Below are 16,322 nucleotides of genomic sequence, written 5' to 3' on the forward strand. Positions count from 1 at the left end.
TGGGCTGTCCGTCATTTCGACGTGTAGTTAGAAAAATGAGAGCTGCACGAAAAGCTCTCCGAGGAGCCTCGGAGAGGCACGGAGAGGGCGTTCCACGTTGGAGAGGGCGGTCCTATCTGTCCGTGTCCGTCAAAACGGAGAAGCATACATTGGCCTTTACTCTCCTGGTCAACCACCATTTTGAGAACCCCTAATTTGGATACACACACACACACATACAGATCCTTGTTAGTTAGTACGTTTGTTTAGTAATTTGTGTTTTTATACTTTATTATGTTCATTATAAATTTTTCTTTCACAAATGTTCTGTCATTAATGTTGAATAAGTGCACTTTGCCAACCGTTACACTGTTAAGAACTCCATAGCCTTCACTTTTCATTATATAATCTTTAATAGTACATATTGAGATTTCTAAGTGAACTAGATCTAAATGAGACTGATCTTAATCAATAAATTGGCTATCTTTTCCCTTCTTTGATTTTATTTTGATAACCACATTTATTGAGTGCCTAAAGGCACACCATTCAATGGTATCACTTTTTAAGCACTAATGCACAACACTTAACTCATAACACGGAACCCGAACTACAGAATCAGTTTTTATTGCCTTGTCATGAACTCTATTGTTGTGAATGTGCTGTTTGGATCAACAAACTGCTGCTACCGGGCGCTGACTGCCTGTTTATTCACATTTTATTAATATTGAACACATCACAGGTCTAAATCCCACCAAATTTAACACTGCACTTCCCTGGGCTCATAACACAAACCAATTGTGAAGCCATTTTGGGGATGAGATATAGGAGTCACAGAGACCCCATACACACCTGCTATTAGAATGTCCTGAATGTGTCTCTGGGGACCACTTTTGATTAGATGTCACTTCTCTGCTCTACATGCAAATTAACACGTATGTCATTTGTGTTAGTTAGGACCATATTATGTTGTTTTGACACACTCTGACTCCAAAGATTTGTCCAATGTCACTGTTTGTGTGTGTGTGTGTGTCGGCATGAGAGAGAGAGAGGAGTCAGGAGGCGCTGAATGAATCTTGTGCAGCTCTAGTGGAAAAAAGATTTCACCACTTACAGAAAAGCATCTGTCATGACGTCGTGGTCAGTGTTGATTTTGGCGATATTATCAGCAGGCACAGATAAGAGTTTAAATGGGTTCAGTTCATAGTGAAAGTCAATGGATGTCAGCTGAGAAGGAGGTCCTTCATATGTGGCCCAGGATGCATTTGTGCTCCACTGCTAAAAGAATAAACTGAGAGCTGTGCACTATTGATCCGTAACAAAAACCACATGATAATGCACAATGTATTCTCATTCCTGGAATACACCAGCTGTATGAGTTAGTCAGGCAAACTTACAGTTTGATTTCAGTGACAGAGGGACACTGTCTCTGTAGGTTATCGGATTGTGCTCATTACTCATCACCGGACGTGAATACCCTGTAGGTTATCTGAGGACATAGAAGACATGTCTGCCGACTGCATGCCTGTTAAGCCACGCTGCTCCACCCCTCTGACTGCAAGATGCTGTTTGCCTACTTATTCCCATTCTAATAACATTGGACGTTTTATTAACTTAACTATACACAAGTGAGAAGCCCATTAGGATAAGAGTTCTCGAGATATGCGAGCCACATCCAGACAAACAGAGATTTCTGGAATTGGTAGATAGACGTAATCCTACAAAGTGAAACCATCTCTCAGGTACTGTGTGCACACAAGAGGGACGCTTATTGGAAGAGTTGCCATCTTCTGTGTGCAAACCCTTCTGTGCCCCTTAAATCCAAAGCCAGTCTGAAGGTTGCAGGAGTCAGACAGCAGAGCCAGATCCCCCCGTGCCCGCGATAAGGAGTCGGTGTTAGGACTGGCTCAAATCCTGATCCCTGATCCACCTCCCCTCCACCTGAAAAGATGAGCGAGGCCAGCTCATCTCAATGCTGCAGCACCTGAGCGTTCCCACATGTCCACAGAAACTCATTTGTGCCAATATTCATTAAGCTGAGCTCCACGAAAACAGAGTCGAACGAGAGAGCTGCAGTCCGTCGGCTACTGCTGTTTTGTGTGGGGACATTTTCTCACCAGAGGCAGCTCAGGACCAAAGACTATAATAGCTGCTGATTGTATTATGTCCCCCCCCCCCCCCCCCCCCCCCCAATCAACTGTATGAACACATGAGTGAGTGATGGTGATGACATAGTGCAGAGTGAACGGGTTACTGGGGTTTGACGCAGGAATGGTTAATGGGAGAGCAGGTGGAGAGGCATGCAGACAGATGAGCAGCGGAGGAGCCTCACACTCAGCTGCCGGAGCCGGAGGAGCAAACAGAGATCGTCGACTATTTGTCTGCAGCGGGAGAGACGGGTGTGATTCCAGCGCACAGGCAGCGACACGCGCACGGCGGCTCTGTGTATAAAGCCCGACGCGCCTGTTCGAGCGGACAGGGATGCTGTCTCCGCCCGCCTGGGTCGTGGAACGGGACGCCGGTGAATAATACTCGCGGTCGGGCGGCGCATCGCTGGATAAATGACTTGAGAAACTCTCGTCGAAGTGAGCGGACGGAGAGGAAAAAGCAGCTTTTTTTAATGGGAGATGAATGTGACCGGGAAACAGAAGGCTGAGCTGATCGAGCGACCCGCCAGCCTCCCGCTGCCAACTTCGGTGAGTGAGCCTGCGCCGTGAGATCTCACAGCCGTGAACTTCATTCACAGATCAGTCGTTTTGATTCCCCTGACACCGTGTGATGCACTGAGCCCCGGCTGTCTTTAAAACACTATCCGCCTCGTCCCTCTACTTACCAATACTTGCCAATTCCCAGCTGCATTTCAAATATAAATGTCCGACATATTTTTAATAAACCGTGGCACTGTTACATGAGGCAGTTTCTAACTTTTATAAACAGCTTTAATAAGTAACCCTCCGTCCATCACTGGTGCAAATAACGTTACATCTTCCAAGGCGGCCGCGACCTGTTCGTGCCGCGCTACAAGTTCACAGAGGTTTTCTTTGAACCACTGCAGTGTGTCGTTTATAAATGATCAATACGTTGATGCCGAATCCACCATGAGACTATGTTAATTCCGCTAAGGCTAGTAACTGTCATGTAAAAGTCATGTACTCGGATCCACGAACAAGTCAGCTTGAAATTTGTAGATATGTGAGTGGAGGCTGGTGTGACGTTCCTCACATGTGGGGGTCCAGGGTGTTTTGGTTACACACACAGAGTAGCTTCTCTATTATAACTTAATATCTTGTCTTGGTAAGCACTGTCTGTACATCTGAGAAAGTTGTATTAACCAGCAGCCTGTGTATATCTGTGATCAACATCAATTAGTTTCAGTAAGTGCCAGATAAATAATATATTGTCTGCTGGTTGTATTGTTCTGGTTCCTCAGTTACACAATGGCTGTCATTACCATTCTTTTTCTTTTATCGGATACAGACGTTCATACACACAGTGATTCTTAACGGCTTCATACTTAATTGGGCATTGTGGTCAGGCTACTTGAACAAGAAAGCAAATCATTTTGAATCTTTTAACCGCCTTTCACATCTTCTGTGTGGGTTGATTAAAATAAAATGCAATACAAACGCATACAATTTACAAGACAATCTTACTGGGAATACAAATAATTACATAACATTTGATAATGATTGTCTTACATAGCCTATCTACCTCCTTCCATGAACACCTTCCATTAGTGTGTCACGCGTCACTCATTTGTTTTTATGTGAAGTTTTAAAGGGTCTAAACAGTAAAGCTGCTGGAGCCCTATTGCATCGTTCTGATCCCTAGTCAGTTCCGCTCGTCAAATCATGACAAATCTTTGCTGATCTTGGGTTTTTCAAGAGATTGTTTCATACATCAATCTGGGACTTTACAAGCCAAAGACTATTCATCAAAATGTCAGTACATTTTAAGGCTTCTATGACACCAATACAATGTTTGGTTTTGTCTTTATGACATTCTGTTGGGGCGTTTTCATGCAGGAAAATTATGAAGGTCGGATCAAACAGGCACTATGTATAAAAATTGCTTTGTTTTCTTTGACAAATTGTCAACAGTTCATCTTTTGTACCGTGAATCATAGAAACCTTTCCTACTTTTATCAAACTATTGCTTTTATAACCTCAATCAACATGCCAATTGATACATAGGGTTAGGGGTTATGAGGTCATGAAGCAATGTACACAACCTTGAAGTAAAATGCTTGAAGTGGAGCCAAAACAAAGACGTAAGGAAAGATCACCATGCTTTGCAAAATAGCTCTGGAGTAACCTTTTTGTTTAACAATCTAAATCTACTTTACTTCACCTGATTTAATGCCAAATCTTGAAAGTCTTGGGTGACTGACGAAAACTACATTTCGTGAACAATAAAATAGGATATATTAATTTAAATCCACCCAAACTGCTTGGACCCCAGAGATTCTAATTCTTAGTTCAGTTAACAGACCCCCTAAGGTTAAATATTAACCATCTTTGACTGCATGGAAAACAAAGTCCTTTTAGGCCAGTCTCACTATTCAGGACCCATCTTTGCAATACCCCTTGGCAGTTATTTCAACATAACAAGACCAAGCAGATCTAAATGAATCGAGCCAGAGTCATAACTACACATTCAATCAAACATTTAATAATAATACATTTATTTGGTATAGCACCTTTCAGAGAAATACTTGCTTCCCAAAACAGATCATAAAAATGTACAAATGTACAACAATAAAAGCATAAACCACAAGAGGAAATTGTAAGAGAGGACCATAAAAAGGTAGACTAAAATCACAGGAAACCAAGGACCCCCAGAAGACATAAACTAAAGGACAAGCACTAGACTTCTCTGGGTGAAACAAAGGCCAATGTGAACTAGGGATGGGCGTTCGATTAAATTGTCTTCGTCGATCGTCGGGAGAGTTAATGACGAATTTTCGATTAATCATTAATATTTTCAAGTTCAAAAATTCACTATTATAAGCTACATTAAAATGCAGTGGGGAAAAAAAGCGTGTTTCCTCATTGAGATCTTTATTACAAGATGAACAAAATATGCGCTGCCGTAATCTTAAGCAGCGGAGCCGACAGCTAGAAGCCGGTGCTACCAAACACAACTGACCCTCGTTTTGTTTCCTCCAAAATAAAATAATAATAATATAAAAAAACATAATGTTAAACAACAACTGCAAATATACAATACTTAGGTCTGACAGGTTTTGCCAAATGTAACTCAAAACTATCAAACAAGGTACTGAGTCGAGAAAGCTTCATAAAAATAACCAGTAACTCACATACAACTTCAGCACCAGCCTACGGATTTGTGTTGAGAAAGATGAGCATGATAACATGCTCTGGGGTCAGACGCGAACGCAGCCTGGTGACCGTCAGTCCAGCCGCAGAAAAACCCGCTCTGAGGGGACTGACGTCGCCGTGATACACAGGTAGCTCCGTGCTAACTTGGCTAGCCTGGCCGCGGCTCCGGTGTTTGCGCTCCCCTCGTCCGTGTCAGACAACGCAGGCTCCTTGTCTCCCCCAGCCTCTGGGATAGCTTCGCAGTGTTGGCAGTGAACCAAGTCTTTTTTTAACTCAAAATGGTCCCATGCAACACTTCGCCGTGACCTCTTCATGTTTACTTTGGAAATGGAACTACACGGTAACTCGCAGCCAGTCGCAGGTAACTGAGTAGGACTGTGGCGTTTTTTTCAAACACTGCCCCCCGTGGTCATATGTGTAATTAGCGAATTCCTCAATGAAAAAATTATTTCATCGAGGAAATTCTTAATGATCAGTTAATCGATCGTCGATTAATTATGCCCATCCCTAATGTGAACAGATGGGTCTGTTATTCAAACGATTCTACAGAGACTGCAGATCACAAGCCTAATGAAAGAGTTTCTTAATGTTTCTTAAATTATTTTCACCCCCGAATGTGGGACACCCAGTAGGCCCTGGGCAGATGACCTAACAGACCCACTGGTATTTCGTCCTGTTGGATGTGGTAAACAGCCTCGCAGCAGCTTCTGGACTATTTGTAGACAGTTCAGAGGTGATTAAGTAGACATTGGAATTACATTAGTCCGGTCAGGAGGACACAAAAGCATGACCAATCATCTCCAGCTCCAGACACAACAAATACTGCAATATTTCTTGGTTGGAAGCACAATTAGTTAATAGATATGGTAATCGAAATGCTTAGCCTGATTGAAGATGTCTAAGCCACTAAGGGCAACGGAAAATATGATGGTGCTTCCTGTGTAGACGGATGATATCCATGACCAGACCAAGTCTCTGTCTTCCATTTGCCATACGGTGTTTACAGTCCAACTAGCAATGTGAGACTCGAGAAAGGAGTCTGATTGGTGAGACGACATCTACAACTAGCGACATTTTGGCTAATCACTATTAACGGCTATCTGAATATGAATTCAGATAAGTGTAATACCCAATAACCGATGCATTTAGGCCAAAGCGTTCCGCCTCTTTTTCTCATTACAGGGGCTGTTTAACATAATTAGTCAAATTAGAAACTGAAACCAGAAGGCCTCCGGCCCCAAAATCTTGTCAGTCCCCTGTAGATTCTGAATATTCAAGTGTAAAATCTGTTCATAGATTAGATCAAAGTTAACATAGAGATTTCTCAAATTTGACCATGAAGGTGAGGAAAGGACTGTTTTGTTTGTGAGGCTTTCAGTCCATCATGCACATTTATGATCACCTGGTGTGCTGTTTTTACACTGTTAACAATAGACTTGATTGCTCTTCCACGATATTAAGCTGTTATTTTACAGGTAACTATTAACTGAATGTCTCTAATGGTCCAAATTTTATGTTCAACAAATTAATGTTAAATTAATTACATACAGATGCCTTTTTTCATGCAGAGTGTCACAAGTTATCTTTACACTAAGTACCTGACTGTGTAATATTACAGGCCCCCGTTTCTGGAAAACATAAGCCAGATGTAGTGCTTTGCCAAATAGAAAAGGTAATTATGTTCCAACACAATTTCCATCCAGCGAATCTGTTCTTAAACTGCCAATTTCTGCCAAGTCTCATAGACAGGTTATGTCAGCCTGCTCTCTTCATTATTTTATTTTGAAATCGACCTTCAATCAGAAAAAGCTTCTAACAAGGTCTTTTAAAAATTATAAATGTTACCTTCTGAAAGATGCAGATACATCGAGTTCAGTGATTGGCAATCACTGATTAGATAAAAGCGATGAGGAGACACTCCTATCCTCTGTTTGTTTTCACCATGATACATTAGGTACAAGTCAAAAATATAAGTTGTCCTCCAAATTTCAGCTCTATTTCTGAATCATTAGTGTGAAGATTTTAGTAACCGATGCAGGGTACAGGAGAGGAAAGAAAGAGGTAAATTAAATGCAGCTTGCTATTTGATGTTAAAGGTGCTTCTGCAGTTACAGTGAACTGTAGTTACCGTATACACAGGTCTGTGCCTGCAGTGAATGTGAGCATATGGGTCCGGTTGTGTGTTTGAAATGGATGTCAGGATATATTAGAGCTGTGATGGACAGGCATGGTTGCAGAATGTTTTCCTGCCTCCTCATGCTGTGAGAGACGACCGCCCATCTCTTATTTCAAGCAGTACTTCTTGAAAACGCAGTATGTAAGTTCAGGTATTGACATGAGGCCCTGTCATGGTAAAGGCTGAAGAGGTTCTCCAGTCGCATCAGTTCATTTTAAATCTGTAAATTCCCTCCTAAGATCTTAGTAACTTCTAGCTAATTTTAAACTAATGATCCAAGACCCTTTTAGGTATCCACCACATGGGAGACTGTCCAAGAAGGTCCCATAGAAAAGCTCAGGTTAGTGGCTGTGAGCTCCTTTTTATTGGAGTTGGGTTGGTTAACCAGTTAGAAAATTAAACATTATTTCTCCATAGCAAAACCCACAAATAGAGTTTGAAAACAATTTCAATCGAGCATAAATCTCACCAATCTTTTTGTTTGTCAAAGTCAGTTATGAGGGTAAAATAGACAAATTTTTTGCCCTCACGGCCACTGAGGAAAAACAACTGTGGGTCTTGCCATCTGTCAAGCCTCAGGGGGCAGTTATGAGCCCATTATGGCTAAGGGCACCACAATAAAGCGAGCAATGGAAAACCTACTTTAACAAACTACACAAAGGTGAGATTGTTGCTGTATTAGAAGAGTTTGCTAAAAAGAAGGGTGAGTTTAAGGATAATGGTTGGGTTGTCATCCACTGCATGGGAGAGGTTCCTGAGCATGATAAACATTTTTTATTTTTTTATTTATGAACAGATGGTATCACAAGCTGTAAAAAATACCTTCCAAATGTACAGTTTTATGGAGACAAATAAGTTCCAAATATAAATGGCTTTTACACCATTATTCAACAAAGTCCACAGGGGCAATTCATTTTGCATTTGAAACTTACTATGAAGTAAGTGCCAGGATAAGAGCTGGGCTGGATTTATGTTTTTTGTTTGTTTATGATATCAGAAATGTGCTCCCACATACTTAAACTTTCCTACCTGTTGGTGCTTACTGCCAACTCCAACTTGACACCCAGTGTCAAAAATGACATCATCATGTCTGTTGCATCCACCAATGGTCAACCAAACATTTGCAAAATGTAAGGAGATTCAGAAAATGCTCCAACACTACTACGCAAAGGTTTTGTGGTGACACCAACAAAATCATTCCTGCCCATCTGACCCTACTGGCTGGATTTGCCTTCTTTTCAACCTATCTCTTTTCCCCCAAATTATCAATTACATTGGTCTACCACAGGAGGGACATATACGTCAGTGGAAAAAATAATTGTATATTATATATATATATATATATTTATATATAAAAAATTATCACAACTTACAACTTGAGAAAGCTTAACAGTTAGAATCTGCAAACTTCATAAAGGCCGAAACCCAAGGCTGCTTGGTGGCTGACTGCTGGTGATATCTACTTGTTGGTCAAGGAAGCTTAGAGAAGTAACATGCAGCAAAAACAATCCAAAACTTAGATCCCAACAATTGGGAATAAATAGAGAGGACTCAATATGATTATCAGACAATCATAGATTGTCCGCCCCCGCTTTAAAGGCATATTAATATGTAAAATGTCTAGGCCCCTGTGGTCACATGCCTCCGGGCTTCTCTTAGAAAGAGCTGTAGAAGCATAATTATACCCCAGTGAGGTGTATAAGTCGATGCTTTTGTATTCAGGAACTCAAATCATTCCAACCTCCTGTTGGAACATGAAAATGTGCCCTATTCTCTTTTGCTTTTCATTGTCCTGGAGCTACTCAGGTAATTGGAAAGGACACAAAACAACCAGGCTTTTTATTGTAAAACTGATTCTGAGTTTCTTAACAAAAGTCAATATTCAATTTTCCTGCTATCACTGGAGTCAGGCTCTTCAAAATGACTGTTTTATTTAATGTAACTAAAGTAAACATGTTGTTTCATGCCTTAAAGCATTTCCTATATATGCTGTATCAAATTTTTTACTATACTGAATAGGAGTATATACATATTTAATTTCCTGTCCGGTGGATCGGGACTTAACTATGTTAATCTCCTGGTGGCATAAGAGCTAACGGCAGGAGGAACCAATGAGCGTTGGTAAATGGGCCAAAGGGCAGAATCCACTGTTACATCATGAATTTGTTTTTTTTAAGCTTGTAATTAGTCACTGTAGGAAGTGCAAAGATACATATTATAGAGCATTGTGCACAGTCAAACTCCATTATTCAACTGACTCATTAAATTCTTAATTAGGTGGTGTTTTAATTTTTTAAATGTCAAGAGGATATGTAGTGTCATAAATCTTGATACATCAAAACAAATAGTGCTGTCACTATCTAGAACCCTCCTTGAAATGTTTCCCTAGTAAATAAAGCAAAACTCATACTCTGCATTATTAATACCCACAGCGCTTCATTAGCATTTTTATATGGATTCAAAGCAGGAAACTTATGCATTTTAATGTCCCAATTCATTTTTAAGTGAGATATAAAGAAGCCTACCTTGTCCCTGTAGCAGCTGATACTGGATTGTTGTGGACACTTATAACTTCAAACAACTGTTTGTTGAAATGCAACACAACAGTTCTGGTGTTTAAGTCTGAATATGTTATTGGAATGGGAATAAATTATGTTTGGAAGAATAAACAATTCCCCCCCCCCCCCCCATAGTGCCAATATAATAGCACCTATTACCCACTCAGTGCAGGCTCCTATTACTGCATATTGCATTCCTAAATACATTTTCTGTATTGTATGAAAATGAAAGAGAAAAACACGTGCATTAGTGTTTAAAGACAATTTTATTTCTTTTAGAGTAATTCCCTTCATGTAGTTTTTTTTCACATTTACCAAACCACATTCAAAATTCTCATGTTAGATGGACACCGTACACCGTGCTGATATTTGAGCAGTAAAGCTCTGTGAGATAAGCCTATTCAAACAATGAATATACAATAGCGAGGAAATACATCAATTGGTTTTGATTCCCAACAGAGCCGCTCTGAGTGGAAGATTGAACAAGGTGCATCACGGGAGATGTACCATACCACATCTCTAGGAGTGCTGAGCATTAGAGGAGAGCTCCATCCATAGCTACAGTATTTTGACCTTGCAGGATATTTACTTACAGCGTTGTAATGCATACAGTGGATTTACTGACACATAGGGGAATTATTTATCTAAAGCATGTGAGGTAATCAATTTACAGTTATTGAGTAAACGTGATATTCAAATCAGGATTTGTCACATAGAAACATCAAACACATCATCACACATCATTATATGCCAAGTAGCTTCTTCGGATTTGTAGTCTGTGTTCAAATATGTATCGCTCAAATGTTGGTGAACATATAAAACAACTTTTTCTAATACTCAGCAGCTTCGCTGTTGTATGAGAAACTTTGAAATGCCCATGATAAATGATTTGCTTTGAAGTCAAGGTTTGACATTTTAGGAAAACAGTAATTCCCTCTCTTGCCAAGAGTCAGATGACAAGATTGATAACACGCTCATGGCTGCAGGCTAAATATGTGGCTATGGCCAGCAGCTGGCCAACTTAGCACAGCAAGAAAACTGGAAGCAGAAATTAAACGTAACCGTTTGATCTGTACAAAGAGCAAAGTGGCAAAACAACAATGTGTGCCACTGCACCCAGCCAAGAAATAGTCTGGCACATAATTTCTCTAAATGCTTGTTGTTTTTGCACCTTGGTTAATTGTATAAAATAAAATAAACATGCTGTATTACATGTTACTTATTAATAGGTGAATCTATATTTACTGTTCCAGAGTCCTGCTGCAGGTTACCCCTGAGTCATGAGCTGCTGCCGTTAGGGTATGAAGAGAGACTGAGCGTGGTTGACTTCATTTGATTGTTTTTATCAGTGCATTTAATTTTAAGAAGCATATTCAAAACAAATGAGAGACATGCTGCTCCATTGACGAACATAATCCATCACTGTAAATTAGATGACTGCCGACTGTTTCCTGATACAGTCCTTTAAAAAGTCACAGAGGTTGAGCAGTGAAGAGCTGCTAATTCTTAATCTTGATTGACAGGGGTGAAAATAGCTCTAGTAAAAGTAATTATTAATCAGCAGCATGCTAAAGCCACATTCAAAGTTGTCTCGTTTAAGATGATGCGTGATGCATGATGTGCAGAATTGTATGTTGTTTTTTGCAAACTGAAGGTAACTTTGCCATAGTTTAGCATTGGATTTCTCAAACTTGCATGTTTGCAACTTTGAAATGTGCATACTGGCAAAAATGCTATTGCTCACGTTTTGCAAAATATGGGTGCGTGCACTTTTGCTGTGGAAGCTAGACCTGTCTGTATAAACAGTGTTGCAGAAAAACTAAATAAAGAGAATAGGACCTTTACCTATCCATTTCTGAGTTGTTATGCATATGCAGCTGCACTTTGAAGCTCTCAAATAATTGATTTTTAACAATTAATGATAAAAAAGAAACTGTATGATAATTTACATTATTGTATAACCTTAAGATGGTACGTGAGGTGTCGAGCAGTCGTCCTCCAACCAGTAGGTCGGCAGTAATGTCCCAGTCTTACCCATCTGCATGCCGAATTCTCCTTGGGCAAGATGCTGAGCCCTGAGTTGTGCCTCATAGAAAAAGAACTGCTGCTAATAGATGCACAAATGTGTGTGTGAATGGGTGCACTCTAGTGTAAAGGGCTTTGGGTGGTCCTCAAGCCTAGAAAATGACTATTATATAAACCATTTAGCATTTACATCTGTGGCCATTTCACAGCTGACATAATCTCAGGGTAGATTTAATTGACCTCAAAATGAAGACACATGCTGAATTCTGGGTTTTGCTTTTTTGTGCTTTCAGCTAATGCTCAGGATTTTTAAATGCAAAGACCTTTAAAGGGTCCTGTTGAAAGTGCTCAGCTTGACACAAGCAGTAATTGTGACACCAGCAAGCATTATCCTGTACTTGACATACACACTGCTCAGCCGTTTCCCATCTGGAAAAAGAAACCATGTTGTAGAGCTGCAGTGAGTGCATGTCTGAGTCTGAGCTTACCATTCGAGCATAATGAGACCATCAGTATAAAAAAAAGTGTAAAATTAATTGGCACATTAGTAGTTATTTCTTGTTGCCGTATATGGTTAAACGGTTTAGGCCAATCAGGATGTGGGAGCTGGTTGGATTTTTCAGGCCTTTTAATATTTCATCCTCATTAATAACCTCTAGGTTCAGATGGATGGGCTTTTATTGTAGTCTGGCCTGTAGCCAGAGGCAAAATTGGGAGTGAAGTGTGGTTATGGCCCAGAGACAGCTCCACTGATCAAAACTCATGAATCATGGTTGAAACTGTATGAAATCCATGATGAGGGGTTTGTTAATGTTAAACTGAACTGATGGAACTAAAGGGTGATTCAGTGGGGAGAGCTGTAAGTGGATTAAGGGTAGAAAACGTTCGCCGGCTAGACGTTTTCCAGACGTTATGTGATTGATCAGGATGAAAAAGAGAGTGTGCATCTGGAGAGTGTGGCACTCAGCCCTGGCTGCTGGTGATGTCTCTGTGTCACTAGTAAGTATGTGTCACTTGACAGCTGCGGTGCTTTTCAAGGTTATCAGTGTCTGGAAAGTTTGTCTTCCACTGCAACCAAAGTAAACTCAAATGTCAAATATTTCCATATCAAACCGGAGTGGCTGAGGAGGCTGAAATGTCAGGGTTGTTAAGATACGCAGTTGGAATGATGGCACAAAAACTAACATCTTTATCTAAACACATCAAGCTGCTATACTGTTGAGAAACAAGCTCTGTTCCAAGGCTGGACATACAAATGCAGTGACAGAGGAGTTTTACTTTACTTACTCCTGAAACAGATCCTCAAGTTGCTGTTTGACGTTGGCTCCACTAATTTCCATAAATGAATACATCCATGTACCAGGGTCACACGATTAACGGCAGGCTTGGTAATTTGTTTTGCTGAAATCCTCTTTGAGTCCCAATAGCCATCAATACGTGTCTCATAAGCCCTTGCAGGACTAAGCCCAACCAATTGGTTATTCAGATTGAATGAAATGATTGGTTGGCATACGCACGACAGGTTCATGTGCTTTGGGGGCGTAGCTTTGATGAGAGGGCTGTTGGGAATTAATTGGATTTATCAGTTGCATTAAGTGTAGGATGCTCTTGTTCGCTTTTCCAGGCTTACCAACCCTAGTTTAAAGTGGTGTTAAATGCTCTGCACAAAATTTGTGACGTAGGATCTACTTGTAGGGCTTTGGTCTGTTGGTGATGTGCTAACTGTTAGCTCCATAGTCCGTATAAAAAAATGGATCACATTTCTCCACTTGCTAACACTATCCTTAAATGAAGCCGAAATATGGCAGATTGGAACGATTTGATTCCGAATCAGAGGGCTAGGATTTGATGATAAAATGATTATCGATGCATCAAAGAATTTTATTTCTATAATGATGTTTTTTTTTTTCAATCACTGTGTGACTCCTAGAGGTATTGAATGATCACTAGCCTCATTATTTGTGCTTTATAAAAAAGTATTTGTAATGTTACTGTTATTGAAAGTGTGTTGATTACAGTCAGTGCTCTCCACATTGATTTGACATTCATTCCATTAGACTTGTGTGCTGCATCTTTAGCTTTTAGTGTATCTGTATTACTCTGCTGGTCAACAAGAGATTCTGAGAAAAACTCCACAGTATGTGATTATCTGCCTGTATGTGTGTCTGTTTGTGTCAGTCGTTACAAAAACTGATAACCACATGTATTTTAGTAATTAATCGATGAGCTCGGTTAATGAATCCAAGTTGTTCCGGTCACTTGAACCCTGATGTCCTGGCTGCGTGTGTCTCGTTTTGATGAACTACGTGCGCCCAGTGCACATGTTTCTTAAATGCGTGCCTCATAAACTCTAAAGCGAATCAACAAACAAAGTAATGTTCAGGTCCTAATAACTTCTGATTAATGTCAGAGAGCGGCAGAGTGGAGGGAGAACACTCAGAAAGGAGAGCCTGACATGGTAAAAGACGACCGGACCTTTAATGTGTGTCTGTCCTGATCCTTAAGCAACGATGGTTATAATCATGCAGTGGCTGGACATTGGTAAAAAAATTACTCTGAAACATGAATCTATTATTTCTCTACATCAATGCAGAGTCGGCCAAAACTGCATTGCGATGCACCGAAGAATCGATACATTTTCCCACATCTAGTATGCAGTATGTACGGCATCAGAGAAAGCCTGATATACTCTATCCTGCCAGATTTGACTAAAGAAACTAGAGTAAATAAAAATATTATTTTTAGTTTTTTGTTCGTGCCTCAACTGCCAGTTGCAGTTGCCCCTGCTTGCTTTCTTAGTTTTATATTGTCGCAGACAACATGGAGATCGCTGGACAGTTTGCATGGACAAGATAGAAGTCCTAGTGAGTTATCAGTGGGACTGATGTGTTGTGGTCCACAGAGACGTGGCTACAGGACGGTGCTACGGATCCCATCAACACCTTCTAAGTTTGGAACAATAGGAATAACAGGAGAGCAGAGAGAGAAGAGGCGGTGGGGTTGCTGAACCAAATATGTCACATTAGCGTAAAGGAGAGTTTCTGCATCTCAGCCGTTGAAGCTGTGGGGCTGCGTTCAAACTCCCTGGCAGTTCTCACATCATGTCCTCTTGGTTGTTGTTTACATTCCCGGCAACTGTGTGTGACGTCATCGACACTGTTTACGCCCCACTCCAGCGCACTGATTGCTTCATGAGGCTCTCCACAATAACATGGTTTATGGACTGCACAACCAGGACCTTTAACTGCTGCATGCTAACGATGAAGAGGACTGGAGGTACTATCTCCAATATTACTTTCTGAAAATGTTTATTTATACATTTTTCCTTTCACTTACAGTGGATTTATTATCAATTACTGTCAGTTATATTGTAATACTTCCTTTTTCCTATACTGTATGTGTTGCAATTGTAACTTAACAATTACACTGCATTGTTTAATACTAATCTATTTCTGATTCAGAAGTAAAAACAAATTACCTCAGGAAGAACCCATACCATTTGGAGCAGATTCATATAAAGGATTTTTTTTTTTTTTACTGAACTGTTGTTGATCGTCGATCAGAGACTGGCTGATATGATGGTCTGCCTCCTGGAGAACTCAGTGAACTGCATTAATGAACCTGCAAAGTGTCACTTATCATACAATATATTAATATCCATTCATTCACTCCATCCTGACTCAAACTGACACGCAGACAGCTGACGTGTCTGACCCGCTGCAGCTTAAATGTATTATAAGCTTCTCAGTGACCATACATGGATTGGTTTGTTGCCACCACCACAAAATCAACACTGATTCATCACCACATGATGATTGAAACTTGACTTTAATGGGCACATCTTTCTTTATAGATTATTCAGCCCCTTCTCACTATGCTCCTTCACCTCAGCTCTAACTCTCTCACTGTTACTTTGACACAAATGTACACACTTGGCCACACACACACACACACACACACACACACACACAAACAGTGTCATCTGACACATCTGTAAACTCAGACTGAGTAAAAACCACATAATTTGGTCTTAACCAAAAGAAAGGAAGGTCCTGTATATTTGCCACAGGGTGGGGAAGTGAGATATAATCACAATTGGTCATAGCTTTTCCATAATTGCATTCGCTGGTACTACTGTGCGCCAATGCGCATGTACGCCCACACTCACTTGCACAAATATATCATCAATTGGCGGTTGTTGTGCTAACAGTGGACTATTGGAACATTTTAGCATATCGCTCACCC

The 16,322-nt window shown here is 40.5% G+C and overlaps 1 protein-coding gene across 1 annotated transcript in view; it reads left to right on the forward strand.

The window, feature by feature from the left end:
* The first annotated feature begins 2,505 nt into the window (after window positions 1-2,505).
* Window positions 2,506-16,322, forward strand: part of sntg2 (syntrophin, gamma 2) — a 68,006-nt gene continuing 54,189 nt past the window's right edge. The window contains exon 1 of the mRNA XM_053435022.1: window positions 2,506-2,672. Coding sequence (XP_053290997.1) covers window positions 2,604-2,672 — 69 coding nt within the window. The 5' untranslated portion in view covers window positions 2,506-2,603. The remainder of the gene's footprint in view (window positions 2,673-16,322) is intronic.

Source organism: Pleuronectes platessa, chromosome 11 (assembly GCF_947347685.1).
Source record: "Pleuronectes platessa chromosome 11, fPlePla1.1, whole genome shotgun sequence".
NCBI classification, from domain to species: Eukaryota; Metazoa; Chordata; class Actinopteri; order Pleuronectiformes; family Pleuronectidae; genus Pleuronectes; species Pleuronectes platessa.